The sequence below is a fragment of the Glarea lozoyensis genome, assembly GCF_000409485.1.
Source record: "Glarea lozoyensis ATCC 20868 chromosome Unknown GLAREA4, whole genome shotgun sequence".
Lineage (NCBI taxonomy): Eukaryota > Fungi > Ascomycota > Leotiomycetes > Helotiales > Helotiaceae > Glarea > Glarea lozoyensis.
The window spans coordinates 1470442-1496189 of record NW_007360999.1 but is presented as its reverse complement, the minus strand read 5'-3'; the positions used below and the strand labels follow the sequence as shown (position 1 = coordinate 1496189).

Below are 25748 nucleotides of genomic sequence, written 5' to 3'. Positions count from 1 at the left end.
GAAGAGCCGACACGCCGGTCCCCCGGCTCCGGTCCCGGTTTGGAGGTTTCTTCACCGCCATGTGGCAGTATCCATCTGACACCGACGGCCCGATTATACTCCGCAGGATTCTGCCGAAGCGGTGTACAATCAGATATATCCCCCCACTTCCCCACTAATAGTCCTCGGTTTTGGTTGCTCCATCGAGCATCCGCTCCTCTTCCGGCATCCATGTCAACACGTTCTAACTTCAATTGACAACACGCATGTGCTTTGATCCACCATAACCTCACCGAGGTTGAAAAAGCCCCAGTTTGGAGGGGAAGGTGTGCTTTATTTACAAAGCTCTTTCCAGATCTTTTCTTGATTGCGAATCGCACATCCATTTCGTTTGCCTATACATACCAGCTCTCTTTAGACAAGAACCGTACCCCATAAAACTAATTTACATCTCAATACAACACAATCAAGAGGTCACAATGGCTGCTCCTGCAGAAGTCACTTTGAAGGATCTCACAGGGAATTGGGTCATGGTGAGTTTACTTGGTCCTCTCAAGATACCTGTATGTCACAATTGAGGACCAGAACTAACTGCAATTAAGAACAAAACTCTCTCAGATGATACCGATTCCGTTCTAGCCCTCCAAGGCATTGGATGGTGGACTCGAAAAGCAATCAGTCTCGCAACAGTTACGCTGCATGTCAAACAATACACCGAAGGCAACTTCACCCACGTCGACATTGATCAGACAGCCACAGGCGGAATCAAGGGTACCACCGAAAACCGAACACTCGACTGGGAATTCCGCGAAACCCAAGATCACATCTTTGGAAATCTCAAGGGCAGATCGAGATGGCTTACGCTGGACTTGGTTGACGACGACTTCCTCAAGGAGGAATGGTTAGAAGGTGATGAGGAAAAGGCAGGACCAGAGGGTCAGACACATATCCAGTCGTGGGTGGACAACCAGGAGAAGGGATGGACGGCTGAGCAGATCTGGGGATTCGCTGTTGTAGACGGCAAGAGATATTATACCAGAAGAATTACTGTCAAAAAGGGCAGTGAGGTCAGGAAGGTTCGTTTGATTTACAATTGGCAAGGGAAATAGATGTGTATAGATATCTAGGCGTCGTTTGAATTATTCTATAGCGAAGAACATGGAATGGAAATACCAGTATAATATTTTCTTATTATAAACGCAGAGACACAAGGATTGAAAATCCGTACTTCAAATTTAGAATTAAATGCATCTTTCTGTACGCGATTGTCCTTGTGGAAGTTCAAAAAACATGCGGACGATTAAAGAAGACCACCTAAATACGTACTTGGTATAAAATTGATTCCGATCATCGCACCTGATAAGAAATACACCTATTTAACTTCACGTCACCCAAGAATTCCACCGAAGTTATACTAAAACTGGGTGTATAATACTTCAATGCTAAAGTGTATCGAACAAGCCGCACAATTTTGTTTGCTTTCTGATAATTTTTCCAGCAACAGATACACTAGTGTGTTGCACACCTGACCAGACAACTCCTTGAGCTAAAGTAGCGCTGTTGCGGGAAGAAATTTGTATTTACTCAATCCTTTTGACGCATTAATGCTAATGCCTCTATTCTTAAGAGTAATTATACCTTAGAAGTTAGCAAGTATCACAAAGTCGGTTCTGAGTATTGATACACGTAGACGGTGTCCTGTCAATCTTCTGATACGCTTTAAAATCTTTGATATCTGGATGAATTAGCAAGAAGAAAATCCTGAGATTGGATTTGATATCCTTTGTAAGCTGATGAATCTGGATTTTTGAGATTGTTTTAGTGTTCGCGGTGGGTGGAATTTTCAAGATTTCTCTAGACTATATATCTTGTCTATTACGATGCTGGAAAGTTAATCTGATAAGAACAGTCGGTTCCGATAATCCACTTACTACTGATATATAGAGTATAAGTTGATTTAATGTTAGCATATAAAGGGAAAGTTTTTCTACGTTTCGTCGGGTTGTTGTATGTGTGTAATAGATTTCAGAATCCTCGAAACCTGACTCGGCTCCCAGCAACCACCAAACATCCAAACACTCACCTTCCACCAGAATCCAATCCACATTCACATTCACCTTCACCTCCCCCCTCGCTTCCCGGCACCAACTCTCGTCCTCTCTCCCGACTAACCAATCATCCTCCTCCCTCTTTCCATTCTCTCTTTCCTTCTATATAAATGCCAAATTGCCACATTCCCTCATCGCCACTAGTAGGATGGTGGCCTGGTCGAGCCCAGCGCATCGTATCCTTGGAAATGCCACTTCCAAGGTGCTTTGAGACTAACGACGCCCTACTACGACAAGAACATGTCGACATGTTCTCTAGCGCCATCGCGAGAACAACAAAAGATGTAGGCATTCGACACTGGCGCTGGCACCAGAGCTGAACTTCTTTGTGGTTTTGAGAAGAGGGTGGTTGGATGGTTAGGGAATATCTTTTTGGGGTTTGGATCGAGCGTGCGGAGTGAGGAAGGGGGAGGTGAGTGTGAAGGCTTGTAGATCGGATATTAGAGCTTAGAAATTGTCAAGAATAGAAAGTGCCGAGTGTAGTATTATAAGTTAAGACTATATATAATATAATATAGACCTATTCGCTTCGACAAAAAGTAGTAGTATTCGGTTCAAGATATTTATTTAATTATACTAACACATTATCCCATATTTTGTCTATTATTTTCAGTAAATACAAGACTCTACGCTTAGGCATCGACTAAGTTAAAGTAATAGTCGAAAGCTACTTACCACTTATCTAGTTATCATAAGACTAGTGAAAGTTCCAACTCTTTTCAGTCTAAAATCTCGTCAGTGATAAACTCGATCATCCCTCGTCAACTTGCGTCAAAGCTCGTCTATCCCGACAGCCTTTCGAACCTCATTAGACATAGCCTCATTGACGTACATCACCCACGACTCTTCAACTAGCATGAACAATCTGCAACAAAATTAACGCCTGCGCCACCGTCCCGCAAAACGCAATAAGCATACTCCAGGCCACCGGCACAAAACAATAAAGCACCAGACTCAACACCGTACAAACGAAGCTCAAAACAGCCAAGAACCATGTCCAGTACCAAGCGTAGCCAGAAAACTTCGAATAAAATAGTGTTGGCGAGAGTAAAGTCGCTAAGCTTAATAGTTGGATCATGGAGTTGCTGATGAGTTGGTAGAAGTTGGCGTCCGCTGAGCTGCCGATGTCGAGGGAAGTATGCAACCAAGCCAGGGAGATGGGGATACATGAGAGGAGGAGAATAGAGGGGGCGATGAAGTTCAGGGTGGTTATTGTTTTGAGTGGTGGTTTGTAGGTCTTGGGAGTAGTGACGGCAGTTTTGGATGGGCTTAAACCGGAATTCCTGGTTGTGTCAGCGGATTTATGCTTGAGGCTTTCCTGTTTACTCACCACCAATATTTATGGAATAAATGTTTTGTCAACTGGTGCCCCTTTCCAGGCCCATCCACCAAAGCAACCGCATCAGAAAAATTATCATTCACAGCTGAAACTTTCTGCTTCAAAATCGACATAGTTTCAAGATCAAGAGCCAATATTTCAGTCGCAATAACCTCTCTAATGATGATCAACATCCCTTTCGATCTTGAAATCACATTTTTGAGAAAACATCGAGTCATCTGCTCAGTAGTAATGGCCTTATCCACATACTCATCAAGCCTCATGCCACGATCGACATAGTTAATGGCCGGAACATGACTCGGATTCTTCTGCGCCCTCTCTGAATCCTTCTTCGCGATCTTATAATCTCTCATCATGATGTTAAACAACAACGCATAATACCCACTAGTTCTCGTATCTAAAACAATTTGCATAGTCTGCTCTCGACCTAGAGTTTTCAGGTAGTCATTTACTCGCGTGTCTAGTTGCGCGCCTGACTGGATGCGTGAAAGGCCTGATAATTGCGTCTGCTTAGCCAGAAGAGTTTTGTAGTCCTCATAGCCGTCACCGATGACAGCTTCGTAGCCAGGACTGGCGAACTGAAGAGAGTCGAGTGTGAGAATATTAAATGCAACGATGGCTCCTGCTAGTGACTGGACTTTGGTCCAGATGGTGGGGGAGCAGGTTTTCCAGGCTGGGATGGATACTTGAAGTTGTAAGCAATTCTCAATTGCGCTTCAAACATAATTATGAACTTACCAGAGTATCCAATATCACGAGCAACCCTCCGTAATCTCACATTTGACTGGTTTATCTGATCTGGTAAAATACTACCAGAACCAGTACCACTAGTCTCCGTGTAATGGTTATTCAATTCCATTACAGCTGATTTCATCTACCATGAATTAAATAATCCAAAATTTCGAGCCTTTGGGTTGCCCGTGTGCAATGCAGAATAAACGTTCACGTATGAAGTGATGTCTGCGAGACATATACTGGCACAGCCACAGTTAAACAAGCATCGCCGACGGATCTGCCTTATGCAGACGCCAACGTCCACATAAATACGCCAAAGACTCCTCAGCCTCACTTCTCGTTTGTGGCTTTTGCGAGAACACCTCATCGTCGCAGCCGGTATTAATTTGTGAAGTGTCAATAACGTTCTGACCGATCCTTCGAAATGAGGTTATTATTAAGCGAGAGGCACTCGAATCGTTAACCTCTTCGAAACTTTCATTTCTTGAAATCAATACACGAAATACACGATATTGTGTCAATCGACCTGAAACAATATCGGCATTCGATTGCCATTTCCTCTGTCCACAACGTGATGTATTCCATTGGCCAGAAACAACCCGGTACGACGTTCCTAACCGCATTCGTAATATCGGATTCAGCTCCACGCCAAGTATCTCCTTGCAGTAACAAGTTTATACGAGAAGCAACCTTTCGGAGTGGGGTAAAACATGTATATAATAAATCGTTGGTACCTTTGTTTGTACGAGATGTCCATGTTATTTGTCCCATATCAAATTTTTGTCCCTCTTAATTTTTCTTATTGATTGATATCATCATGGCAAACCAAATCGTGCTTCCAAGCTGGGTTCTTATAATCCGCGGTCTTCAATTGCTTTTAGCCATCGTTATTTTGGGGATGGCTTCATACGGCGCATATTGGTTACGTTTGAGCGTAAGTTTGCTTGCACCCAACTCTAGATCTGATCAATGTACGAAAACTGATACCCCACAGTCCTGGGGATGGACGATCTTCACCAGTCTCGCAACCGTCTTCATCGTTGTTTACAGCGTCCTCCCTGAACGCGTCGCCGCGCTCCAAAAAATCTACAACCCCTTCGCGGTTCTCGCCGCCAATGCTACCGCCGTGGTATTCTGGCTCGCAGCCATGGGTGCCCTAGCGGCTCGACGAGCGACTTTTAAGTACGCGACGACAATTGAAAGTTGTTATAATGATGGCTCTGGAGGGGTTTGTGCAAGAGGGCTGGAGAAGAGAGCGGCGTATGTGGCGACGTGGCCCTATTTGAATATGATGAGTGCGTGTGCTGGGTTGTGTGCTATCGAGATGTGAGTTCTTCAATACAAAACCCCTCTCATGATACGGGATCGGGGTCTGATAGTTTGTCTAGGCTTTTATTCATTGCGACGGTTGTGGTATTTGGGTTGGCTTTTAAGAAACAGAATTCAACAACTCCGCAGACGCATAATCTTGAGGCGCATGGGATGCAACAGCAGCCGAGTGAGTTGGGACAGAATACGCAGTATGCACCGCAGACTCAAGGGCAGTATGGACAGCAACCTTATTATAGTCAGCCTTCGGGACAGCAGTATCAACCTGTTCAACAGTAGTAGATGCGTGAGCTATTTCATCTTGAAAGCGTCTAAGCTTGGGAGATTTATGATGGATAATGATATCTGTGGAAACGAGATATGGAAATTTAAACATTAATTATCGTAATTCAACTTTCTATCCTACTTTTATTCGTTGAATTTCACGAGAGAAAATGCTTTGGGTTATTCAGACTTACTAACACATTGTATCAAGAACACTTTAAAACACATATCTAAACCCCTCACTCCTCTCCCTGCCATTATCGCCCTCATACTCACCCATCGCCTCCGCTTCCACCATCTCAAGTTTCTTATTCTCACGAATATGCACGAACCTTAGAATAACAGCAAAAATAGCAACAAGCAAACAGATTACCGCGTTAGCGCTTCCTCCAGGAATGTATCGCGGACCAGCCGACTTTGGATACATATAAGAACCGTAGATGGACGCCGTGTTGCCAAACATGTTGCAGATTGCAATTGCTGCAGAGCGTTTTACGAGAGGTCTGTGAAAACTGTTGGCGACCCAGGCGACGATGATTTGGTAGGCTGATACGGCACCCATTCTGAAGAAAATCAGTATCATAAGTAGAAGTAGGGAGGGAAGACTCACGGCATCAGGAACATAGCGAAGAACCTGGCACCAGTCTGGGTTGTGCCAGTAGCGATTGCGTTGCCGACGGCAGATACAAGCATCAAGCAGATGATGTGGATAGACCTATCGCCAGTCTTTCCAGATGTCCAAGTCACCAAAAGAGAAACGAGGAAGGTAGCGAACCAAACCGGGACTGTAAGAAGCAAAGTTTCAATATGTCCGTAGCCCAGCGTTTCCACTATGGATGGAAAGAAGTACTGGAAGGTCTGTGAAAGAAGAGAAACATGTTGGAAGAGCAGGAAAATATAGACTCGGTAATCCGTAAGTGCCATCTTCAGTCCAGCTAGAAGAGATACAGCATCAGTATCATCGGATTCCTTCGCGTCGTCCACGAGTCGCCATTCAGCGAAAGATCTTTCGTCTTCGCTTAACCACATCGAAGACGCTGGGAAATTAGGAAGGATGAAACTACAACCAGATTAGCCAGCAATCTTGAGTAATTATATTGGAGCATTACATTGCACAAAGAGCGATACCAATGGTAATTACTCCCTCGATAATAAATAACCACCGCCACCCCGCAATCCCATGCGCTCCATTCAGATTACCCAACACACCTGCTCCCAGGACACCACCAAACATATTCGCAAGCGCACTACCAGAGTAGAACCATGCGATGCGATGACTTAGCTCTTGTCTAGTGTACCAAGATGACATGAGCATGATGGCACCAGGAAAGAACGGCGCTTCCGCAATACCCAACATAATCCGGCAGGCGAGCAGGGAGCCGAAAGAGTGGACTGCGGATTGGGCGGTTGACACTACACCCCAAATAGTCATAACTGTTCCGAGGTAGATCGATGGTCGGACTCGGGTGAGTAGCAGGTTCGAAGGGAGTTGCATTAGTAAGTATCCCTAATTTCATCAGCCTTTCGTACTTCCTCAAGATCTTCGAGAACTTACCACGAACAAAATCGACGTCGCTAAGTTAAAATCCGTCCCTGTCATCCCCAAATCTTCTTCCAGCGTGCCGAGTCTCGCTTGTGCCAGATTACTCCGATCTAGAAAGTTCAAAAGGTACATCATCACCAGCAGCGGTAATAATCTGAAGTCTACTTTGCGTAGTAGCTTTTTTGTGTGAAAGGTTTTCCATTCGTCATCTTTGGCTGCGTAGGCGAGGTAGATTTGTTGTTTTTCGGGTGAGACGCCTTTAAACATGGGATTGTTTGAGGGTTTGGAAGGATATTCATCTTGATGGATTGAGCCTTCTTTTTGTTCGGTTGTGGCCATGATGAAATTAGTTCTGAGGAATAAGAGGTGAGAAAGATCAAATGTGAACTTGTGGAAGTGAACAAGATTCTTATATTGAAAGTCCCGGGATTCTTGCCGAAAGAGCTTCCCCAACGGAAAGCCGTATGCGATGATATTTTGCGGGGTCCCCAGATATCTGGGGTTAGTATCACTCGGTGTGTGTTCGACCGTCAACCGATAGTGGGGGAGGTTTGATCTAGTTGTACGAAAAGATCAGCATGTGCAGTAAGCTGCTTTGACAGTCGACTAGGAAGCTGCCTCGCTGCTAAAGCTTCATGTCAAAAAGCCGGATACGGCTGTCTTCTTTCGTTGAAAGTTCGTTTCCCCATGTCTAAACAATTTTTGTCGTCGATACAAGACGAGACTCTACCCAAAATATCATTTTCTTTCTCCTACTTGTGGTCTTAAATGAGATACTGCGTGTTATACAGCAAAATATTAAATTTCGCCATTATTCAGAGAGGTCTTGGCATACATCAGAACATGACTTGACGTGTCGATCAATTAATCTGATGCGGATTTATGCCCGTCCAGGAGCAGCCTGCCTCTAAACAAGTGAGAATCGACGTAAGTAATATATTACCGTCCCATAGATTCAATTGACACACTACCGTATATTTCGTCAAATCTTTTAAACTTCAATTTTTTGATTCCTTGTGATGCCTTTTGAGATGTTAAAACTAAATGGAACCAAGTCTGGACTCTGCAAACACTTGGAAATTAGTCAAATGGGCACTAAGAATTACCTTACCAGCCGAAAGTTAGCCAGTAATGTTTAGACAGACCGTTCAAGACAAGCCACGGTAGCTTTCACTGATACCGGACTTTGGTTGGTAATCTGCCCACGATATCAGTCAATACGCAGCAGATTGGAGTTTCTTTGCTAGTATTTCGCAGCGGTGGTGTAAGAGAGTGAAACAGGGGACCAAATCGGTTTCCAGAATGCCTCAACATCTGAACTTCTATTGGTAATTGTTGTCCTCGTATTTCGCCTGGTGAAACCCTCACTCCACCCGTTCCTCACCCCTCAAATCACCACCCTTCTTCATCAACTCCACCCTCTCACCATCATCAACCAACTCCTTCCTCACAACATCTTCCTGATCAGTCTCGCTAATCTTCAATCCACCAACCTCCGCAATGAAATCACAAAGCATTTCCTCTGCCTTTGCAGCATGTCTTGTCAACGAATGATCATCGCCATCGAAAATATGTATCCTTCGATCACCTCTCGGACCGTAAAGCTCATACAGATTCCGTGAGCAACTTGGTGACAAAGTCCGATCCGCTTTTCCATGAAGCAAGAGTACTGGTCGGGGTGCAAGGTTTCTGATCCCTTCCGTCTCTGCTGTCTGGCTTGCCACTGTCGCACAAGCAATGACTCTGGAGTCCATGCCACCAACCGCAAAGACTGGTGCACCGCCAAAAGACCATCCAACCAAGACAAACTTCGAGATGGAGTAATTGGATTCGATATAATCCATCGCAGCTAGGACGTCTCTGGTACAGTATTTATTTCGTGCCGGATACCGATAATCAAGACGCATAACCGGTATTCCCGTATCCAAGCTTGAAAGTTTCTCGGCGATGGACATATATATCGATGATGGCCCTACCACACCACCACCTGCTCCAGACAATAAAATGGCTGCAAAATCTGGTTTTGACGGACGTGAGGCGGGAATATGCAAAAAGCCCGGCACAGCACCATCAGGATCATCGTTAACTTTGATGGTCAGAGATTTGATATCATGAAGTTTCCGATTTTTAGAGTAAATAAGACGGCTAGGTTCCTTCACGGAATCATAATCCGAGATGTTGGCTGGCTTTGTTGATCCTTTTCCTTGGGTCGCCGCGGAAAGTGATGAACGATTTGCTGCTGCCATTTTGGAAAGAGTATTTGCGATAGAAACTGGCAGAGCACTCTTAATTAAATTCCGAAGATAACTCATGGGCTGATATCTTTGAAAAACACTCAGTCGTAGCGGACGAGGCATTTCTATTCATACATCAGTGGCAAAAGCTGAATACATGATGTCAGTCAACTTCGGAGACGTCGAAGGGGTCGCGTGCGGATAGCATCATGGCATCGCAGGAGTCAGACGCAATCAGTAGACATTCGTCTTTTCGAGCTGGATGTTATTCATACACGTAACAGCATCGACTCATGGCATGATGAGATGAATTTGTAGTTGTCTCGCTTGAAGAAGAGAAGAAGGGGCACAATAAGCCGTCACGTGATCCACCCCTGGAGGTCCGAGCGTCTGCAGTCATGATTCTCCTCTCTCATGGTCCACTCTTCAATGCTCTTCTACAAGAAGGACAATCCCAATCGATCACTTCCTTCGTTCAAATGGCTCTTTAAAACTCAATAGAAGTCAGGGCTAAGTATGACAAACTAGCTCTCAAGTCTCTCAAAGCCCGAGGGACTTTTCTATTCCGACGGACATCGAAAATCATTGAAGCTATTCGAAAGACTACACTATAGAAGTGCTCGACATTGGAAGACTACTCAACAGTTGATATACCCCACTTAGCCGCGATGCATACTCGGAAATGCTACCTTCTTCATTCGGAACCACTGATTATTCTCCGGCTTGTGATGCACCAGATAGGTGGCGGACCAAGCATGATACTGCTTCAAAACAATTGACAAAAGATACTACATTTCGTCAATTGTTTCAAGGAAATATGTCAAGATTACATCGACTCTGATATGCTGATATAACCAGATGTCGGAAGCTCCCGAGGTATTCGACAATGATTTTATCCTCCTCGAGACGAACTTTACACCGCTCTGCAGATCTACACCGGATAAGTTTAGAAGGATAAACTCCACGAGGGCTAAGACTTCTTATCGAATTGAGCAACGTTGCACTGTGTAACATCATACGATCACAACCTCATTCAAACATCAAAGATGGAGTTCTAAATTCAAGGCATGGGATTTGTCTGTCGATGTGTGGCAAAGCTATCTGATAGTCGAAATCCTACAGATAAATTGAGCCGAAGCCCCTGATCGGTTGGTGTAACCACAAAAAGCCACGATATTCAAGATGGTGTTTCAAAAGGCTTTGTTTTGGTTGGCTACCACTGTGCTGGCGAGCCTCGTATGTGGTCAATCAAATGCACCTCCTGGTGTAGATACTTGGTGTGGGAAACCGTATCAGAGCAAGTAGGTTTGATCATCTCTTTGTCTCCAAACTGTACTGACAATATGATAGAGATAAATCGATCAATCCAGGAGGCCAATTTGCATTTCCATCACTTCAAAAAGATCCGTTGTTGTACATTACAGTCCACCCCAGATACACCATCTTCCTTGAGACTGATGGAATCGGCTCTTTCATCGTTGGAGCTGAGATATCTCATGTCTTTGGGGAACCCTTCGATGCTCCTCCATCCAATCTCAATGTAATGAAATTCCAAATCTACAGCCAGGAAATCGGTTCAATCCTCGTCTCTCAAATCGACCTAAACACCACTGGAAACATCCGCAACTTCTCCCTCGCTCAATTTCCACCCCGCCTCACCCCCTACCCGATCACCCTCTACGCTACCATCCCAGGCAGCACTAAAACCTTCAAATCCACCACCGAAATCTACGTCCTCCCCTCCCGTACCTACGGAAGCGCCGTCAAAATTGATAACCTCCACGGTGGCCTCCTCGTCCAAAACAACATCAACAAATACAAAGGCTGGTACCCCATCTTCCCCAACGGCCACTACGTAGACGGCGGCTACCTCACCCCCTCAACCTTCGACCTCACCCACCTAAACACCTACGCCGCCCAAGGCTTCAACACAATCAATATCGTCCCCGACGGCGGCCGTCCCGACCAAGCCTACCCCATCGACTCGCTCTCCAAATACTGGGATCGTCTCGACGAGTTGAACCTCTTCAACATCTACGACATGCGCTTCGCCTTCCAAAACAGCACGCGCATTTCCGACCAAGTTGCGCTATGGAAGGATCGCACCTCCCTGCTCATGTGGTATACAGCCGACGAACCCGATGGCTGGGTCTACGCGCTCAACTCTACCAAACTCGCTTACGATCAACTCCGCGAACTAGACCCCTATCACCCCGTCTCCCTCGTGCTCAACTGTCAAGATTTCTACTACGAAGAATACGCCGCCGGCGCGGATCTCATCTGGCAAGACGCCTATCCGGTGGGTATCAACGCCACGCATTCTATTCCCTGGGGTACAGTCTGCAATACTACATACGGCGACTGCGGCTGCGACAATTGCGTCGGCTCCCTCACCGACGTCGCGACGAGACTCGATGATATTCAAGCGTATCAAGCTGCTATCCCATATGCGCTGCAGAAACCCACATGGTCCGTCATCCAGGCGTTCGGGGAACAGAGTTACTGGCCGCGCTTGCCGAAGGGGAGTGAGGTGCTTAATATGATGATGTTGAGTGTGAATCATGGGGCGAAGGGGATTACGTATTGGATTTATCCGAGCACGGACGATGTTAATGTTGGGAGTGGGGAACTGGGGAAGGTTTTTGGGACGGATCTGGCGATGGGCTTTCTTTTTGGGACGGAGCCTGTTAGGGAGTTGAGGGTTGAGGGTGCGAGTGTAGATGCTAGTGCGTGGGCTGTTGGGGGGAAGGTTATGGTTGGTGTGGCTAATGGGTTGTATTTTTCTTCGAGGGGGAAAGTCAAGATTCATCTACCGGAAGGTATCAAGGTGACGAGCGTAGAGAGCCTCTTGTATGGAAATAAAGGATGGACTATCGAAGGAGGAATGTTAGTTAAAGTCGGTTTAGAACCGCTTGAGATTGCGCTCTTAGTTTTGAGCTAGCCCAGTGGAATGGAGATGACTATAGAATGATATACTTATTCAATTGATTCGACACATTACCGGTCATTCCCAGTAAATCTCTCACTTCACAAGCCCTTCCCAACTCAACCGCCAACAGCGCACTTAGTGATTCCCACACGTTCCCCCATTTTCCCCTCCCTTCCCTCACCACTCACTTTCACCCCCCTCACACAGATTCCTCTCTCTCAAAGCAACACCACCTCATCTCCACACCACCCGCGTTCTATCCAACCCAAACCTCCTCTTCCCACTCAACCTTATCTTATTAATCACAAGTTGCGAGTTAAGCCCGTTCATGAGTCAGGAAGTATAGTGATAAAAATGGTGGATCTACTTCTTGGATATCAAGGTCGGTAGGTGCACTTCTTGGTAGTGGTGAGGGAGGGGTGGGGAGGGAGAATGGTACGCTCGCACGTCGGGCGTAAAGGGTTGATACCAGCATGGTAAGTCACCGATAAGAATAAAGTATCCATGAGAAAGGATTCGGCAGGTTTCCTCGTTGAATGAGTTATATAACAATGCACGGTTAAGCTGGGTAGATATTTGTACCGGATTCCACGAGCTTTGAGCTCTTAAAATAAAAAAAGGTTTATTTTACTTACCTATTGGAGAACTTCAAAGTACATCTCACACGCTCATAGCATCACGAATATTTAATATATATTTGGTAATTTCTGTTGAAAACTTTTCCACTTCATTCCTGTCATATTAATCTCTTCCTATCATCCATGTAAACACTGGTAGCGCAAAGCACACTAATATATGTATCTCCCTTCAACTCCAAATTTAAAACTCCTCGCTAACCCCGCATGCTTGAAAGCAACTCAACTTATCGGAAACCTTCTTACACCTCCAGTTGAAACTTGATTCTCTGCCTTCTCTCATCCTCCGAAGTTACCACCATTCATTTCTCTCTTCTGACCTTTTGTTATATCCTCCGTAATGATTGCCATCCATCACCCTCTCACAAAAATCATCTACACAAAATCAGCTTCAACATCAACCCCAAATCACTCTAACCCTTACATACCTCTCCCCCATCCTCCCTAACTACTCGCAAGCCTAACAGCATAAAACTCCCCCTCCCGCGCAAACCACCTACACTCGCCAATATCCCCACTATCAATCGTCATGCGATTCCGCCGACTCCAACTCCCATCCAGCTCGCGCACCATGTAGAAGCGATGCGGATCGTCGTCTGCGGGCTTCATCTCCTGTTTCGCGGATGTCTCGGTGTGCATGATGTTCTGGGTGAGGACTTCCGAGGGCGTGGCGCCGGGGTGTGCCCATTGGGGGGGTGCGTAGGGGTAGGGTGGGTAGGCGTAGGTGGGTGCTTGGGGGTAGAATTGGGGAGGGGGGATGTAGGCGGGTTGGGGGACGGGGAGGGGGGCGGTTTGGATGGGTTGGGTTGGCTGGGGGGGGGGTGTTAGTAAATGTTCAATCCATCCAAAGTCGAGGAGAAAATGAAAACAAAAAGAAATATCCTCCTCTCTTTTCCTCCCCAAGAACCAATCCATCAAAAATCAAAATCAACTCCTCATACCATAGCATTCCCCGCATACCCAACAACAGGCGCAGGTTGCGAAACATTGCTCGTCGTAACCGGAATCGGCAGCGTAGCCGGTACAACAGGTTTCGGTCCATCAGGAAAGTACGCGATGCCGTTGATGACGATGGCACCGTCTGCACGGGGGATGTAAGTGTGGACGTTTGGACCGAGAGTGGTGTCGCGGACTTGGGGGGTGAAAGAAGACATTTTGGGGTGGAAGTGAGGATGCGAAAATGTGTGGGCTGGTGTTTAGATCGGAATTTTGTGGCTCGATGCGGTGGGCTGGATTGAGTTTGGTTGTTGTGGATGACGTGTGGTTGTAGTTGGAAAGTGTTGTTATAGTTGAAGCTGTTGTTGTTGACTCGATGGATGTTGAATTGACGTTGGAGATTCCAGATATGACTCTTCCAAAAGCTTCCGCCAAAAAAGGAAACTACTCCCTTCGAGATGTCCAAGGTGAATACCACCTCACTTTTGCCCCATCAAAATTCTGCATCTCACTTCCCATTCCTTTTTCCTCTGTTTTTCCTCTTCCAGTGCTCCCCAGATCTCTGCTTCATTGCATGTTCCTTTCCTCCTCCTCATTGCGCTCCCCTCACCTCAAAGTCTCCCCCTCCCTCTCCTCCTCATCCCCTCCCAAACACCCTTCCCAAATCCCCCCCATATCGCCAACCAAAAAAGAAAAAAATCTCAAAGAAAATCTCAACTCACATAACCCTTCCCCTTCCTCCCCCCAACCAACTTAACAATCGTCCCACTAACCGGATCATGATAGAAAACCCCATCACTATTAGCCTTCCCATCCTTCCCTTTCTTCGGATTCCTCGGATCATCTTTCAATTCGATGTCTGCGTAGGGGAAGCAGGGGAAGCACATTTTCCGTTTAGTGGTGGTGGGTAGTGATGAGGTGGGGTATTGCAAGAAGACATGTAGGATTGAGGGGTAGAGTTTGGTGAAAAAGGTATAAACTACGTGTGTCGTAGAGTCCCAAGGTCAAGTCGGTCGTTGAGGTTTAATGCTGAGCGCGAATTCTACGTGGTGTAAAAGTGGTGTCTACGCGATTGTTGGGATGATATCCACAAGTGAATAACAAACGTGTAGATGTCAGATCGATTTCGGTTGTTGATGTGGAGCCTTCAGCTTCTTTCTAAAAAATTGTGAGCGTTTGTCTCAGACGAGTCGGAAAAAGAAACTGCAACACAAGTTAAGTTGTTCATCGAGGGATTCGCCCAGCGCGACTTCAAATATCTTTTTGTCTGCTACACCTGCTGAGTTCCAGAGATTCCAGCTTACTCGCATCTCATTCGAAGTGTTATGAAAATAAGAAATAAACAGACGAAAACTAATCCGCTATCCTACACGTCGTTCTATCCAAACGCCCTACCAGTTTCCCTTCCCAAATCCACCTCATCTACCTCATCCATAAACTCCTTAACGTGAAAACTACAAAAATTGCATTGCACCTTCATTACACCTATCCAACCCTCACTCCCTCCCCGCAACCTCATCCCTCCACTCCCCCCAATACTGACCCAACTCCACCCCATGCTCCTCAAGATGCCTCTTCCTAAGCGCCTCATCCTCCGCTTTCTCCCTCTGTTTCTTCTCCTTCCACCGTTGATGCTGATCATAATCCAATTGCTAGTGAAAATCAGGACAACCCCAAAAAATCCACAAACCACAAGACTGAGAACAGGGAAAAGGACGGTGTAGAATAGGAGTACTCACATGCATAATCCACAACCCATGCGTAAACCTCCAATCAAACTTCTTATCCAGAATATCAACTTTCCCCTCCCCTCTCCCCCTACCCAAACCACTCTTCTCACTCGACCTATCCTCCCCAACTACCACTTTCTTCGCATTATTCGCCATCTTCAGCAACCTAACCATCTTCCAATAATCCTCCTCACAACCAATCTTCCCTCTCGAATCCTCCGTGATACACATCTGCTTCCCGTCCGTGAAATGGAGTTTCTGGCGTTTATATATCCAATCGCCGTCGGAGAGGAGGTAGCCGTTTTGTTCTCTTGGTTTTGCGGGAATTTGACTGGGGGTTTCGATGGGTGTCGAACTCGTTGGTGTTATGGTTGAGTTTCTCTCTGTTTCTGATGGTGTGGTGTTCGTGAGCTGCGAGCTGGTTGACGTGGTAGAAGTTTCTCTCTGTGATTCCGTGTTGTTTTCAGACTCCTCGTTCGGAATAGGGTTGCGGAAACTGATTACTCGCGCCTCAACCACCGGATCAGGAGGAATCTTGCATAACTGCGTCGCATCACGCAGCGCATTCCGAAACTCGTAAAATGACGTGGTATACAAAAAATAAAGTGTCGTAACATGCGTATTCCCAGCAAATCCATCAACAAGCCTTTGAAGTTGGACCTGATATCCAAACCGCTTGTCCACTGTTGACGTCGAGCTAGGTTGGCTGTCCATCCCAGAATACAATCTTTTTCTCGAACGGCGTCCTGATATCAAACAAGCCTGTATCCCGTCAGCATATCCATCCTCATATCCACATACGAGTAAATACCAACCTTCGCCTGAAAACTCAATCCCTCCCCCTCCCCCTCCCCATCCCCCAGTTTCAACTCCTCATCCATAAGCCTCTCCACCTCCGCCTTCAGTTCCACCCGCTCAGGAGCATGAATCCACCTCGCCTTCGCATGCGCATATCTCGCATGCTGATTATCCAGATTAGCGACCTTTAGAGCCGTCGGCAAATCCTGGCCCTTCGTCGTCGTATAGTCCTTGTGAAAATCCTCATGATCGCTGTTGAACATCGCCACATTTGACAGGGCGCCAGACTTACGATCGGCTGTCAAGGTGTTTCCAAGGCCGTGTTCGGTGGCGTAGTCGATGACCCATTCTTTGGTTTCTTGGGCGACGTTCTTGATACGCTTGTTTCGAGCCGCTGGGGGAGTTGAGGGTGGTGAGGAGGTTATTGTGGGTGTTGTTGTCCTTCTTACTCTGAGCACTGGGCTTCCTGTGCTTGAATATAATCGTGGAGAGGATGCTATGTTTGGTGGTGAGGACGAAGCCATGGTTGCTAGTAGAAATATAAACTGGTGCTGAGTGTTTGTTATGCAAATAGAAGATTGTTTTGCTTTGAGCCGACTTTGTTGATAATATATCGCAACCAAGAAGAATTCACTACAAGCAAATTCCTTAGAAGTATCGCTCGTGAACGAATGCTGAAAGACGGGAAGAATGCTTGCTACTATGGATCCAAACAGAATCGGTAGATCGATGGTTGTGAAATTTCGCGTAGGCAATGTTCGGTGAAGAAAGGCGTAGGAAGGAAAGAGCAAATGTGGTGTTTTCGACAAATATGCGTGGGTTGCCACGAGACCCAGTAAGGAGATCAACCACAAATACCTCTCAAATGCTACAACAGACGCAATGGCACTGCCGCTCATCTATACTGTCTAAGAATTAGTATTCCAAGGATTGTCTTTACATTTTGTCTATCCACCTCTTAGGCAACCTTCCAGTCCTGAACTCCATTACCCAAAGCCCGCTATTGGTACATGTCTAGTTTAACACTTATTACAACATCGATGGTAAGAAATTAAGTTTCGCCAACAAAACTTCCATCATCCATCTGTCCAGTCCTCTTCGGACCTTCCTCGATCCAAGTTTCGACAAGACCTTGTTTTGGATCTTCGTCAGGCAATCCCAGACTTGCCCTGACCTTTAGGACTTCCTTTCGAATCCGAAGGGTAACTTCTTCTCGTAATGCTTGCGCTTCTTTCGAATGCTTCAGACCTTCTGTAAGATCGCCCATTTCCATATCCATCAACGCCCCTTTCTTGATCAACGCTTCTTTTTGTAATTGAACAAGATTCTTCCACTTCGCTCTCAACTCCCCAAACACTTTCTCCCCATCAACCTTTTCGCCAAATGCAACTCGAACATTCTTTCCTATTCTAGGCAAAAATCTGGGAAATTCTCTCGACTCGTGCATGATATCCTGATTTCCATCAATAAACATCGGCACTATGTCTGGCAGAGGTTCTGATTCGAGTATGAGTCGCGAGATACCCCATTTGAAATAACGTAATGACTTTTTCGGATGTTGGTGTATTCGACCTTCTGGAAAAATATGTACCCACGCGTGCCTGTTCGCCTCATATGCGGATGGGGCTGGAAAGGAATCTGTACCATTTGTAGAGTATGTAAGGGAGCCAGAAGAGAATGGGTCGTCTGCTAATAATGGCGTTGATTCGGAGACTGTAGAAGGACGTGAGGATGGTACAGCGGAGTAGGTCTTAGGAAATGGTGGAGAAGATAGTAGTCGGATGGATTGAGTAATGGTAGGTTGAAAGAGTCCACCGAAAGACGAGTGCTGGCTTCGATGGGTGGGTAAGACTTGACCGAGCGTAAAGAATTTTGAGAGGATTCTGCAATGGATTGATGAGCATGAGCTAAGAAGAGATGAAAAGGGAGAATTACTTGTTGGTAAAGCATATATCATAACTTCCCAAGCTCCATCTATGGTTCGAGGGGTTGAGCGCGTATCTGATCGGCAGCACGCCCCATACTAAGGGATCATCGACGCTGTTGATATAAGCAGGCGCCAGCATATGAGTTTCAGTTGACATACACGCTAACATGGTTTGAGACTATTTCATTATCAGCTTTGCTTAACCAACAAGATCCAATACTGCGCACCAGTAATCAACCCTCTTTCCCTGTTTTGCACATCCTTCCTCGCATCCAATATTTCCAAAAAGCGATCCAACCCTATCGTTTCAGTCTTATTAAGGCCATACAAAAACGCTCTCGAAATGACGGCGGTCATGCCCATGACCACAGTAGAAGTGGCCCGCCATGGTAGAGTCGGACTCGAGGGTGGAGGTGGGGACGTGATGGCCTTTTCCACGGGCATTTTGCTATCGCATACCCGGTATCAAAGAAGGGAAGAATGTAGTGGCCATTAAGGAGCGTCTAGGCAAATGAGGATATAAAAGACGAGGGGCAACTAGTAGGATGCGCGACAGAAAAGATGCAGGTCGGGCAAGTGACGTACGGGAAAGAACCCTGTTTATCTAGCATGGGTATTTTGCATGGAATATAGTTTCGCCGAAAGCCGAGATACTATCATTTTGTTGACGAATGGCCGAGGCTTTTGGGTACAACACCGTACAAGTTCGACCATCTAAAGCTCTCGGAACCACAACTTGGCTATATATTGAAGAAGAAAGAGATAAGGAGGAAAAGCTACCAAAGACCTTCTGCACATAATTTAATACAAAACTCCTGTCCACACACCCATAGTTCCAAGTCAGGACCAACACTATAGACGTGGTCACGTTTCTTCAGAAGAATAGCCATAGATCAGAGTCACATTGACATCATAAGAATTACATCAACACAATATCATCAAAATAAAACTCCACCCTTGAAGAACATTCTTCATCATGTCACATAGTAAGCACAATTCCCTCATCAGAAACACAAAACCTAACACCCCCAGGCAAACGCAACACCTCCCGCGCAGTCTTCACATCCCACGAACGAGACCTCGCCAAATCCGCCTGGAGTTCCAATAAAACGCGCTTATCCCGGGACTCCTTCCTCCCCTTTGCATCATGTCGTCTCTGTCTTCTCCCCGCCCGTGACCCCGTGTCCTGTCCCCACGGCGATATCTTCTGTCGAGAGTGCGCATTAAGTAATATCTTGGCGCAGAAGAAAGATATTAAACGTATGGAGAAGATTCGGGAGCAGGAAGGCAAAGAGAAGGATATAGATGCTGATCGGGATGAGGAGGAGGCGAGGGAGAGGGCGGTGAGGGAGTTTGAGAGGGTGCAGATGGGGTTGGAAGTAAAGGTTGGGAATGGGGGGAAGATTGTAGGGAGGGAGGGGGGAAAGGTTGTTGTTGAGGAGGAAACGGGGAAGAGGGGTGAGAAGAGGAAGTTTGAGTTAGATGAGGATGAACTGCTGCGAATCGCAAAAGATGAGAGAAATAAAGCCCGTAAAGCAATCGACGAAGAAAAAGTACGTCCCCCCCTAAAACCTCAGGTGCTTAACCTAACTAACAACCCAGGCATCCAAAACCACCCTCCCCTCCTTCTGGGTCCCCTCCATAACCCCCTCCTCAAACACAAAATCCACCCTCCACGCCCTCACAACAACCCACAAAACCCTCCCCATCTGCCCCTCCTCCCCATCAAACACCCCCCATCCCTACTCCCTCCACACACTAATCACCATCCACTTCTCGACCCCCAAAAACACCTCATCAACCTCAACCTCCGCATCCGCAACATCCACCACCAGCTCCGCACCCCCAAACATCTGCCCGGCATGCACCAAACCCCTAACCAACACCTCGAAAGCCGTGCTCACCAAACCCTGCGGACACGTGTTGTGTAAGAGCTGCGTGGGGAAGTTCATGGCACCGATGAAGGCGGATCCGCATGCGCCAGAGGCGGAGGTGGGGGTTGTGAGGTGTTTTGTTTGTGAGGAGGATGTGACGGAGCGGAAGGCGAAAGGAAAAGAGGAGGGGAAGAAAGGGAAGAAGGAGAAAGATAAAATCAGACCCGGGTTGGTGGAGATTAAGAGTGAAGGGACGGGGTTTTCGGGGGCGGGGAGTAATATGGTTGAGAGGAGTGGTGTAGCGTTTCAGTGTTAGGACAGTTAGAATATAAAGGATATAGATATAGATTTTCCTTTTCAACTGAGTGGGATAGTCGAAAAGGAACAAATCAGACTCAGGCCCTGCCTTTTACAGCACTTCGCTTACCACGCCAATACCCATCTCATCATCCCAACCCAGTGAACCCCCAGCCAACATCGCAATCTTAGCACATTTCCCAACACCATTTTATATCAAGGCCACGAAACCTCCATCCTCGAGTCTTGACTAAAAGGCCTAGACTCATAATTTATAGTCCATCATTCTCTGTGGTCGACATTCTGCCTCATGTTGTTGATCTGCAGCTACATACTTTTGATCCCAATAGGAAGTGTCCTATATTTCTCTACGGACGTTGGAGGCCGGGTGACTACATGATTACTCGTTAGAATATACAGTCAATCTAGTAAAGTGATGACATAAACATCGATACCAGTGTATCAAGAAAAATGTATTTACAAATCATCATAAACGCTAAACTAAATTACATAATTCCCAACCCACCACCCATTTTCGTTGCCCATTCCCAGCCGTATCCATATTACTCATCCGTCTCATCCATCTCATTTTTACATTTTCACCACCAAAATACAATCTCCACAAAACATACCCATAAAAATACAAAATCGATTCAAACACTCAGCTACTCACCTCACACCTCAATAATTCCCATCCTTCTTCCCTTCAACACTACTCCCCACACTCCCATTCTCCACACCCCCACCCACCTCACTACTCCCCAACTGCTCCTGCGCATTCCCCATCAGATTCCCCGCAACCTGACTCTGCAATTTCTCCGGGCTCTTGGCCGCCTCATACGCGCTCCCACCAGGGCCATCCGCACTCCCATTTTTATTCACGTGGTCAAGTACCGTTTCGACTTTCTCCTTCCCCTGGTTCACCGTGTTGCTAGTCGAGGTCGATGTGGATGAGAGAGTGTTATTAACCATCTCCTTGCCGGACTCGATCATGCCCCTCGCTGTCTCTGGCACGCCCCCAACCGCCTCCTTCGCGCGCTCAGCAAGTTGTTCCGGACTCGGGTACCTCTGAAGTGCTTTGAGAACCCAATAATACGCCGCAACAATCAAACTATGTACCCGTTCTTTAATAAGCATAGTCAATCCATGCCCAAGAAACCCCCTAAGCACCTCCCCCCACACACCCTCGTACAACGCCTCTGGGCCCTCGGTTCGATAAATCCTTAGAATCGTAGCGAACACCGTACTCTCCTTCGCCACATTCTTCGTCTTGCGGCCGGCACGCTTGGCGTCACGCGAAGTAGAGGCGGAGGAAAGTTCGGTCTTGATATCCTCCATGGAATCTGGGTCGACTGGGGGAGCTGAGCCTGCCTGGGCGCGCTTCTTTGCGAGCGCGAAGGGATAGGTGAGGGCTGAGGCCACGGCTTTGGAGAAGGCGGCCATGAGAAAGGTTGTGCGTGCTCCTGGGTCATCACGTTGAGTGCGCGGAAGGAGCGTGCGTTTGAAGAACTCGTAAAGGAAGAACGTTATGCTCGGATTTGCCGTCAACACCAAACTTGCGGAATATCCGGACCAGAAACCCTGCAGGCCTTTCTCGTCGTGGATGTCCGAGATGATGCTGCGGACTGAAGGTTCGATGGTTGGGCCGGGGGTTGAGGCGGATTGCATTGCGGCTGTCTGTTTGCGCGTCACGATGTTGGATATGGGTGTTGTGAAGAGTTTGGAGCAGGCGCCGGCCATGGCGCCGACCAGGAGCTCGTCGAGAGCTGGGAGGGTGGTGGCGCTGTGGCCTTTCTTTTGGAGTCGGTTGGTGCGGAGGTAGTTGTAGAAGAGGAAGAAAAGGAAGGAGTCGGCGATGGATTTCCCGGTGTCTTGGACGATTCCGACGTAGAAGGCTTTCAAGCCGCCCTCTTTGCTGTAGATCTTGTCCAAAGCGTCGGCGATACCTTCGTATTCATCGTGAGTGCGTACGGAGGAGTTTCGGAATTGACGTTGGACTTGGAGACGGGTGATGATGAGATCAAGTGGGTAGATTGCGAGGTTAGAGATGGCCGTCCCGGTTGCTCCAGCTAAGGCATGGCCCAGAGCTGGAAGAGCTGGACCTTCGAGGAGGGAATGTTGAGATTGTTGTTGCTTGTGGTAGAGATCAAAAGCATCCTTGTTTACATTAGAAGTTGGTCAATAGATATTTAGTTTGAACTCACAAGTCTGCTGTTATAGATATTTGGGTTCGCCATTTTGAATTCTGTACAATGATCAAAGGTTTAGTAAAATTCCTACGAAATTGACAATCAATTAGAAGTAAATCTGGTCAAGATGAGGGGAATCAGTCTTGATATTAATCAAGTGCAGAAGAGGGGAAAGTTACACATGAAATGGGTTGTCGTTGCGAGTGGTGTGGCTGAGGAGCTAAATTCCCCAAAGTGACATCATTTCCCCGGATTTGCGGGGCTTGCATTGATCAACTCGGCTCGGCTTGAACCTTGTTCATTGAAAGACCAACTGAATGGCGCTGCATGGGAGCTATGGATAAAGGTAACCGAGGTAGGTAAGGAAGAGCTTTAAAATATCTTGATATTGACTGTTAGCTTCAGAAAATCAATCACGATGTTAACAGCTCTATTGCTGCCGCGCAGCTATGGTATTAATTACATTCTTCAGTCGACTCCGCTCCCATAAAGCATGGCAATACCAGATTCATGCTCTTTCCACTCTGGGCTCATTAATTCTGATCTATCTTGTTAATTTCGGATTTCGCTTCCTCCCACGTTTCTTTATTCTTTTTGGCCCACTCGATCTGACTTCGTGCATACGCGAGCTGTACATTTATTAGACAAAACTATCTTGAGGTTCAGAGACTTACCATATAACGCTTCAAATCATCCTCCTTTTCGGCCTGGAATCTCTTCAAATCCTTCAAAATACCGGCACTTGCATCTCTTACGTCCTGCGCAGAAGCCCGCTGTGCTTGTTCCAGGTGTCCAATTGACTCCCTCGTCTTCCCAATTGTGTCTCTGCGAGTTCTCTCTGGATCGACGTCCACAACTCCATGGACCGCATGACTGATACGTCCAAATATTCTATTTGTGATAAAGTTACCGCTCGAGCTTTTACGGTGAACTGGTGGAGGCTGTTCCTCAGGACTACCTTGAGCTGCAGATGGGGTGTTTGATGAATCTCCATGTGTTGGAGGGAAATCGGAATCGATAGACGCGGTATCATCTTGGTGATTCTCGCGTCTAGGAGAGTGTGGCGAGTCTCTAGCTGACGAATTTGACCTTCGAGGCAAATTTCCTGTCCCACTGCTACTAAGATATGTTTCGATCCTTTTTGCTTCGGTTTCGCTTCTTTCCAACGACTCAAGTAATGCTCTCTTTTTAGCCAGTTCATCATTTGTCATTTCTTGCTGCACCCGTTTTAGTACTCTGTATCGGAGAACTCCTCGTACTACCCCCGCAAACTGAGCACTTTCTCGCATGGGTTCAGCAAAGCTTGCACCTAGTGATCCAGAAAGCTCCTCGGTAGCAAGATATGAAGAGTCAACAGCTTGCCCCACGCGCTCAATTGCGGCTGCAAGAGATGGTGAAGATTCCGACAATGAGAATCCATTGAATCTAGCGCCAAGCTCTGCTAAATCCGAAGACAATGTTGAAAGATGCGTCAATGTACGCCGATTAACCTTTTCGATCGGTCCTGTAAGAAGCAATTCAAGCTCTTTCGTTGACGCTTCAAAGTTTATGAAATAAGGATCAAGGTCTTGCTCGCTCAGATTTTGTGAATCCGGTGGAAATTTACCAAATACTTGTATTCCTGGGGTACTATGGGCGGCAACAGACGGACTTGATTGATATTCTGAAGGTTGATTCGACATGCCCTGAGGATTTGTACTTGATGATGAGGTTCCCTTAAGTTTCGCGGAAGTAGCGGGAACTGGAAGATGAGCATGTGCAGGTGTTGGATTTGCGGGGTCCAGTGGTGGAGCTTTCATAGTTGACTTTGGAATGTTTGCGATGGGATGAGAGTGCAGTACTTCATTCTAAACCCACATTAGCATATTTCACACCACCGATAGAGGAGCTTACCCAGCTTGAGTTTGGATCCAGAAACCTCCACCAAACCCCATCATTCCGAACATCATCCATCTGCCGACATCTATTCAGAAATACTGCCAACATCCGTTTCCGCAGATCAATTATTTGTTGGTCCTGTTTTGCTTTTGTTGGATTTGCAGCATAATCTGCCATTGTATGTTTCTCGGGAATTGGAGGGATAATTAGGGTAGGGTGTAATCTTGCCAGGGCGTCTCGGAGAGTTGCGAATTCAGAATACCGTCTTCGAACTTCAAGATCCTAAGCAGAACGTCAGATATGCTCCATCCTCCCAGTATCAACACCTACCCCAGTCCTAATTGTATACACAATATACTTTCCACCACTCTCATTGCTCTTACCCGCGTCGACAATCAGTATTGGAAGCTGCGGGTTCTCGTAGAGTATCTGTTCGATGCGACTATCATAACCCCCCTTCTTCGGCTTCGGTCCCTGTCTTTCAGTTGCTACCCCATACTCTTCATCGCTACCAGCGTCGTCTCCATGGTCGTCTCCGTACCCTGGGATATGAGGTTCGTTTTCTAGGTCTTGATGATTGCTGTCGGTGGAGGGGGTGCGGGGGCCGTTGAAATCATTATCTAGGGGTCCCCAGCCGTCGTCAGCTTCTGTAAGATCTACAGTATGAAAAGAATTCCACATTGTGTTAATTGGAGAAGCAATAAGGTATCAAACGTACGAGATCCCGGAGAACTTGGGTTCGCTGTTGAGGAGGCTGTTGAATCACGGCGCTCAAAGCTGGTCCCGTAGGGGTTATTGTCCTCATCGTTCCACATTATGACCGATCGCCAGCTTCAGCAGAAGCGTGTTTTGTCTGTTGGATGGCGCACAAAGTCGTGGTCGTGAGTAATGTAGGTGTTTGTAGCATTTGGTGGTGTTTGGGAGGCAGATGCAATCGAGAGTTTGGATCTTGGCGACGCTTCGTCATGAGCGACGATGGAGGGGTGGTCTGTGCGCAACATTCTCCTGTCGACAAGCCAACCTC

The 25748-nt window shown here is 46.8% G+C and overlaps 12 protein-coding genes across 12 annotated transcripts; 4 read left to right on the top strand and 8 right to left on the bottom strand.

The window, feature by feature from the left end:
• Window positions 1-458: 458 nt before the first annotated feature.
• On the top strand, window positions 459-1088 carry GLAREA_09853 (uncharacterized protein; the record flags this gene model as incomplete). Its single annotated transcript, XM_008086449.1, has 2 exons — window positions 459-512; window positions 582-1088. The coding sequence occupies 2 exons, from the start codon at window positions 459-461 to the stop codon at window positions 1086-1088; spliced, it is 561 nt and encodes a 186-aa protein (XP_008084640.1).
• A 1846-nt stretch (window positions 1089-2934) lies between these two features.
• GLAREA_09852 (uncharacterized protein) lies at window positions 2935-4285 on the bottom strand (the record flags this gene model as incomplete). The annotated part of the gene is made up of 3 exons (XM_008086448.1): window positions 2935-3370; window positions 3418-4111; window positions 4165-4285. The coding sequence occupies 3 exons, from the start codon at window positions 4283-4285 to the stop codon at window positions 2935-2937; spliced, it is 1251 nt and encodes a 416-aa protein (XP_008084639.1).
• A 693-nt stretch (window positions 4286-4978) lies between these two features.
• On the top strand, window positions 4979-5769 carry GLAREA_09851 (uncharacterized protein; the record flags this gene model as incomplete). The annotated part of the gene is made up of 3 exons (XM_008086447.1): window positions 4979-5095; window positions 5156-5487; window positions 5550-5769. The coding sequence occupies 3 exons, from the start codon at window positions 4979-4981 to the stop codon at window positions 5767-5769; spliced, it is 669 nt and encodes a 222-aa protein (XP_008084638.1).
• Window positions 5770-5971: 202 nt separating this feature from the next.
• GLAREA_09850 (MFS general substrate transporter) lies at window positions 5972-7636 on the bottom strand (the record flags this gene model as incomplete). Its single annotated transcript, XM_008086446.1, has 4 exons — window positions 5972-6317; window positions 6365-6814; window positions 6864-7261; window positions 7310-7636. 4 exons carry the CDS (start codon window positions 7634-7636, stop codon window positions 5972-5974), a joined length of 1521 nt encoding a protein of 506 aa, XP_008084637.1.
• A 1025-nt stretch (window positions 7637-8661) lies between these two features.
• Window positions 8662-9543, bottom strand: GLAREA_09849 (alpha/beta-Hydrolase; the record flags this gene model as incomplete). The annotated part of the gene is made up of 1 exon (XM_008086445.1): window positions 8662-9543. The coding sequence occupies one exon, from the start codon at window positions 9541-9543 to the stop codon at window positions 8662-8664; it is 882 nt and encodes a 293-aa protein (XP_008084636.1).
• A 1170-nt stretch (window positions 9544-10713) lies between these two features.
• GLAREA_09848 (uncharacterized protein) lies at window positions 10714-12472 on the top strand (the record flags this gene model as incomplete). The annotated part of the gene is made up of 2 exons (XM_008086444.1): window positions 10714-10832; window positions 10882-12472. 2 exons carry the CDS (start codon window positions 10714-10716, stop codon window positions 12470-12472), a joined length of 1710 nt encoding a protein of 569 aa, XP_008084635.1.
• A 1067-nt stretch (window positions 12473-13539) lies between these two features.
• On the bottom strand, window positions 13540-14249 carry GLAREA_09847 (uncharacterized protein; the record flags this gene model as incomplete). Its single annotated transcript, XM_008086443.1, has 2 exons — window positions 13540-13905; window positions 14037-14249. 2 exons carry the CDS (start codon window positions 14247-14249, stop codon window positions 13540-13542), a joined length of 579 nt encoding a protein of 192 aa, XP_008084634.1.
• A 1278-nt stretch (window positions 14250-15527) lies between these two features.
• On the bottom strand, window positions 15528-17083 carry GLAREA_09846 (uncharacterized protein; the record flags this gene model as incomplete). The annotated part of the gene is made up of 3 exons (XM_008086442.1): window positions 15528-15683; window positions 15771-16523; window positions 16577-17083. 3 exons carry the CDS (start codon window positions 17081-17083, stop codon window positions 15528-15530), a joined length of 1416 nt encoding a protein of 471 aa, XP_008084633.1.
• Window positions 17084-17610: 527 nt separating this feature from the next.
• On the bottom strand, window positions 17611-18930 carry GLAREA_09845 (Glycerol-3-phosphate (1)-acyltransferase; the record flags this gene model as incomplete). The annotated part of the gene is made up of 4 exons (XM_008086441.1): window positions 17611-18442; window positions 18495-18599; window positions 18646-18664; window positions 18714-18930. 4 exons carry the CDS (start codon window positions 18928-18930, stop codon window positions 17611-17613), a joined length of 1173 nt encoding a protein of 390 aa, XP_008084632.1.
• Window positions 18931-19462: 532 nt separating this feature from the next.
• Window positions 19463-20676, top strand: GLAREA_09844 (RING/U-box; the record flags this gene model as incomplete). The annotated part of the gene is made up of 3 exons (XM_008086440.1): window positions 19463-19472; window positions 19519-20039; window positions 20089-20676. 3 exons carry the CDS (start codon window positions 19463-19465, stop codon window positions 20674-20676), a joined length of 1119 nt encoding a protein of 372 aa, XP_008084631.1.
• Window positions 20677-21338: 662 nt separating this feature from the next.
• On the bottom strand, window positions 21339-22894 carry GLAREA_09843 (Mitochondrial carrier; the record flags this gene model as incomplete). The annotated part of the gene is made up of 2 exons (XM_008086439.1): window positions 21339-22814; window positions 22862-22894. 2 exons carry the CDS (start codon window positions 22892-22894, stop codon window positions 21339-21341), a joined length of 1509 nt encoding a protein of 502 aa, XP_008084630.1.
• Window positions 22895-23379: 485 nt separating this feature from the next.
• On the bottom strand, window positions 23380-25539 carry GLAREA_09842 (PX; the record flags this gene model as incomplete). The annotated part of the gene is made up of 5 exons (XM_008086438.1): window positions 23380-23475; window positions 23521-24693; window positions 24740-25006; window positions 25055-25380; window positions 25443-25539. 5 exons carry the CDS (start codon window positions 25537-25539, stop codon window positions 23380-23382), a joined length of 1959 nt encoding a protein of 652 aa, XP_008084629.1.
• Window positions 25540-25748: the final 209 nt, after the last annotated feature.